Source organism: Exserohilum turcica, assembly GCF_000359705.1.
Source record: "Exserohilum turcica Et28A unplaced genomic scaffold SETTUscaffold_4, whole genome shotgun sequence".
Taxonomy (NCBI): domain Eukaryota; kingdom Fungi; phylum Ascomycota; class Dothideomycetes; order Pleosporales; family Pleosporaceae; genus Exserohilum; species Exserohilum turcicum.
The window spans coordinates 88282-93917 of NW_007360247.1; the positions used below are offsets into that span (position 1 = coordinate 88282).

Below are 5636 nucleotides of genomic sequence, written 5' to 3' on the forward strand. Positions count from 1 at the left end.
TCTTTCTGTTATCAAATAGCNCTTTAGCACTAGGCGTCTAGTAAGCGATAGCTATCGCTTACCTAGACAAAGGCCGAAGCACCACAGACACACTTCAAGCACAAACTCGTATTTGTAAATAAATCTAGTTAGAACGGCCTCGGCCAAAGTCTTACATAGCCTCGAGCTCACTAGACTCTAATGGAACAATAATAATACGCAGGTACGAGCGTTGTGTCCAGTCTGCTTGCAACGCCCGCACCGCCGCTCTCCTCGCACCCTCTTCGACGCACTCTCACCATCACCACGACTGCTACCCGCCTGTTTAGCTAATACTTCTTGTACTTCGCCTACAGTAAGAGTCTCTTCTGTCTGTACGTATCGCCGCTTGCGGCTTTTACGCTTATTTGACTCGTTAAGAGCCGCTCAAAGCGTACCTATTTCCTCCATCATAAGCGTCATTTTATGTGCCATTTGCTGGGCCCCCTTACTTAGCTGCGCGATCTGCTTAGTGAGTGAATTGGCAGAAGACCTATGGCGTTTTCTCACGCTCTCTTGAATGAGACCAATTTGAGACTCAACTTCGCGCGCGTTGCGTGGTGTCTGCGCCTGCCAGGCGGCTACCTGTTGCGGTGATTGTACAGGTGTCTGCACCACCACATCAAGCTTAGATAGCACAGCCTGTGGGTCGTGTAGGACTAGACCAGCGCCTCTAAAGCCAGCTTGGATATTCTCCTTCGTGATAGACTGCTCAAAAGCAGTCTTAAAGGCTAGTAGGAAGGTCTCTTTGCTAATATAGTGGGTGCGGTTGCGTGCCAAGCCTGAAACAGCGTCGCCATACTTGCGCTTCAATGGCGAGAAGCAGGCGACGTCAAGGGGCTGCAACAGGTGAGACGAGTGTGGAGGCATGCAGAGAAGAATAATATTCTTCTCCTTGCAAAGATCTTGGAAATCGATAGAGTAGTAGCTCTCATGGCCATCAATAATGAGCAGTTGATACCCACCTATAGTAGAGCTCCTTGTATGGGTATCAAAGTGCTCTAACTAGGCAAGACTAAGCTAATTATTCGTCCAGCCATTAGGACTGACTTCAAGAACCTAGTTAGTAGGCAAATCCTTAAACTAGACGTTGATAAGCACCTTGCCCGCAAAGACAATAAAGGGTGGTATTCAGCGACCCAACGCGCCCACGCCTTGGATCACAGTAACCCACTTACGGTTGCCTGGCTGTATCCGCTTCTTTTTGCCATATCCCTCTAAGCCTGTGATAACTAACTATAATAAAATCTTGCCTATTATAAAGCCAGTCTCGTCAAAGTTATAGATATCGTCGTCCACAATAGCCCACTTCTGCCTTGTCGCCTGGACTAAGTCAAACCAGCGCTGGATAGCCACTGGGTCCTCGCAGGCGGCTCGCTGGTGATCATAGGGACGGCTCCAGCGCGTACGGAGCTTAGGAGTCCGCCTAACAAAGTTGTTAACCTAGTTCTTGCCAACAGGGTTGCCACCACGCTCCTCTAATAGTTTATCAGCTATTACTCGAACGTTAAGCTTTGTAGGCGCAAATCCTCGCGCAGACTCTTCAAGAATACGCTTAACTATAGCCTCCTCTTCTAGCTTATCTAGACGCTTCGATTTCAGCTCGCAGTCGCGTCAAGGGCGCTTTCTAGCGCGTTGATTAGATAGAGTTCTTAGTGGGACGTTGTAGATAGTAGTAGCATAGTTTACACTCTAAACACGTTGCGACTAGACGTTAAAAAGAGTAAGTTAAAGATTAGATTTAGAATATATTTATAGACGGTTGCGTTGTTGAGACATCACGCGTTATAGTGATGAAGTTCATGGGCTGGTGGGGCGTTAGCGACTCGCTTGGGTTAGCGACTCACTTGTGAACCACGTTACTATATTATCTACTTCATTAAGTAGCTACAGTTTAGCCTTAAATCTACTTTATAGTAGTACGCTTATTTGATAATGGCCACTTTCACTTATACTACTATATCTAGTAAGAAGGTTACTGTAAAAAAAAGTAGCTAAAGATGTTTGTCACTGACTTAGATGTACTTATTACTCTTATTACTATTCTTAGTTATTTATACTAACTATGAATGTATATGATAAGAATGAGTATAAAACATTTATCAATAAGAAAATAGCTATTAAGCTATAAATTGAAGTAGAAAGATTTATATTACTTCATCAACAAAATGTAATATAATAAAAAAATTACTTGGTTACTAGACTAGCAATATTAAGAAATAATATAAGGGAGAGGTAGTTGAATACAATAGATTACATATAAGAAAGAGTTAACGTAGTTCACAAGCGAGTCGCTCACCCAAGCGAGTCGCTCAAGCCCCACCAGCGCGTCGACGTCGAGACGTTATCACGCACTTTTATCACAGTTAATAAACTATTACAATATACTAAATTAATTATTAGAATCGCTGCTATCACTTGCACTATCTATATCAACTGCGCAGGTACGAGCGTTATGTCTAGTCTGCTTACAACGCCCGCACCGCCTCTCTCCTCGCACCCTCTTCGACGCACTCTCACCGTCGCCACGACTACTACCCGCCTGTTCAGCTAATACTTCTTGTACCTCGCCTACAGTAAGAGTCTCTTCTGTCCGTACGTATCGCCGCTTGCGGCTTTTACGCTTGTTTGATTCGTCTAGAGCCTCTTAAAGGGTGGTTATTTTCTCTGTCAAAAGTACCATCTTATGTGCCATCTGCTGAGCCCCCTTACTCAAATGCGCGATCTGCTTGGTAAGTGAATTAGCAGAAGACCTACGGCGCTTTCTCACGCTCTATTGAATAAGACTAGTTTGAGCCTCGACTTCGCGCGCGTTACGTGGTGTCTGCGCCTCCCAGGCGGCTACCCGTCGCGGTGATTGATGTGGTGTCTGCACCACCACATCAAGCTTAGATAGCACAGCCTGTAGGTCGTGTGGGACTAGACCAGCGCCTCTGAAGCTAGCTTGGATATTCTCCTTCGTAATAGACTGCTCAAAAGCAGCCTTAAAGGCTGGCAGGAAGGTCTCCTTACTGATATAGCTGGTGCGGTTGCGTGCCAAGCCTGAGATCAAGTCGCCATACTTGCGCTTCAACGGCGAGAAGCAGGCGACGTCAAGGGGCTGCAACAGGTGAGACGAGTGCGCAGGTATGCAGAGAAGAATGATATTCTTCTCCTTGCAAAGATCTTGAAAATCGACGGAGCAGTGGCTCTCATGGCCGTCGATAATGAGCAGTCGATACCCACCCACAGTATGCCTCTTTGTATAGGTATCAAAGTACTCTAACCACGCAAGAGCAAGCTGATTATTCGTCCAGCCATTAGGACTAACTTCAAGAACCTAGTCAGTAGGCAAGTCTTTAAACTAGACGTCGATAAGCACCTTGCCCGCAAAGATAACGAAGGGGGGTAGCCGGCGACCTAACGCGCCCACGCCTTGGATCACAGTAACCCACTCACGGTTACCTAGCTAGATCCGCTTCTTTTTGCCATATCCCTCTAAGCCTGTGATAACTAACTATGATAAAATCTTGCCTATTATAAAGCTAGTTTCGTCAAAGTTGTAGATATCGTCGTCCACAATACCCCACTTCTGCTTTATCGCCTGAACTAAGTCGAACCAGCGCTGGATAGCCGCTGGGTCCTCGCAGGTAGCTCGCTGGTGATTGTAGGGACGGCTCCAGCGCGTGCGGAGCTCAGGAGTCCTCTTAACAAAGTTATCAATCTAGTTCTTGCTAACAGGGTTGCTCCCACGCTCATGCAGTAGTTTATTAGCTATTGCTTAAACCTTAGGCTTTGTAGGCGCAAATCCTTGCGCAAACTCCTTAAGAATACGCTTAACTATAGCCTCCTCTTCTAGCTTATTTAGGCGCTTCAAATTCGCTTCGCAGTCGCGTCGAGAGCGCTTTCTAGCGCGTTGGTCAGATAGGGTTCTTTAAGGCACGTTATAGATAGAGGCAGCACCTCTTTAGCTTTAAACACGTTGCGATTAGATATTAAAAAGAGCAAGCTAAAGATCTAATTTAGAATAGGCTAATAAATGTTAACGTTGTTAAGACATGACGTGTTGCAGTCTCGACGTCGACGCGCTGGTGGGGCGTGAGCGACTCGCTTGGGTGAGCGACTCGCTTGTGAACCACGTTAGTTAAAAAGCTATTAGGAGAAGAAGAGTGTTGAAAAGATATATATGGCATAAAAGTTATAGAGACCAATCTTTATATATTCTAATACTAGACTATAATGCTTAAAAGCTACTAGTATTATATAGAGTATTAAGCTTGCTATTTATTAGGTTTCTCAATTCTAGTATATACATTTTAAGTCTTTGAATTTTCAGTTATACAGTAGAAGTAGGTTACAATAGTGGCAAAGTTTTCCTAGTAAGTAAATACTATTAGCTTCTTTTGAATGGATAAAATTATACTACTTTTATAATATATCTTCTATACGACTTATTATGAAGAATGGTAAGGTTGGAGGAAATGTTGTTCTTACTTTAGTAGAAATGAAATATAGCTAAGAGAGCTATAATTTAGCGTGTTGGTACTAAAATATAGATAAATAAAATAGTATACTAATAGATTAGAAGAATAGTAAGTATATAAAAAAGTATATATTGCAGCTATAGTAGTTGGTAAACTCAAGTCCAGATAGGTTTTTTTAAAGAAAGCTATTACATATAAATCAGAATAACATTAGCTAAACTAGTATACTAAACTATACTAACACTATACTAAACCACACTAGTATCAATTTATTTGATAAAAGCAACTGGTATAGCTAATGGGATAAAAGAAAGAAAACTTGTATTAACTACTTAGTAAGTCAGTAATCTGATAGTATGTTAAATAATTAATATAAGCTTTCTAGTTCTTCTAAAATACTTATGTTTAGTTATATCTTCATAGATATTGACTCTGCTAACCTAATCAGGTATTAAAAATAACGCTAATACGTAAAAATCATATAGAAAACAAAATCTCGCTAGTAGTACTAAAGATGAAATTTCTAAAGATATAATTGAATGGATTATTTTAACTACAAATTATAAGCTTACTTTATAGCTTTATTATCTTTATATACCCTTTAGCTTTTTTATAAGTTTTTAGTTTTTTCGATCCTTATATCTATATATATTATAGAATATATATTTATATATCTATATAACGTATTCCACCACCGAGAGTGCCACCCCACCGAGAGTGCCACTTTTTCTTGGCATCGCGAACTTCACGTACGAAAGACAATGCCTCAACAACAGAACGTGATATTTACTCAGCAAGAGGGTAGGCTTACTCTAGCAGTTCAGGCCTATCGTACAGGCCAGTTTAAGAGCATTCGACGCGCTGCAGCAGCCTATAACGTCCATCATCAGCAGATCTCTCGGCGGCTTCAAGGAATCACCTTTCGACCTACGACGCAGCCAAATTGCCAGAAGCTAACTAAATCTGAAGAGCAAACTATCGTACGATACATTCTTGACCTAGACTCGCGAGGATTTGCCCCCCGTCTATGTGAAGTAGCAGATATGGCAGAAAAACTACTACGCGTACGAGATGGCCAGCCTTTAGGCAAGAACTGGCCAGAGCGGTTCGTATCGCGTACGGACGAGCTTAGAACAGCCTTCAATCAAGCAAAGG

At 42.5% G+C, this 5636-nt stretch overlaps 1 protein-coding gene across 1 annotated transcript; it reads right to left on the reverse strand.

Moving 5' to 3' along the window:
• Nucleotides 1-2863: 2863 nt before the first annotated feature.
• On the reverse strand, nucleotides 2864-3334 carry SETTUDRAFT_65044 (uncharacterized protein; the record flags this gene model as incomplete). The annotated part of the gene is made up of 1 exon (XM_008030005.1): nucleotides 2864-3334. A coding segment is annotated over one exon (471 nt), but the record flags the coding sequence as incomplete, so codon positions are not given.
• Between the last annotated feature and the right edge of the window lie 2302 nt (nucleotides 3335-5636).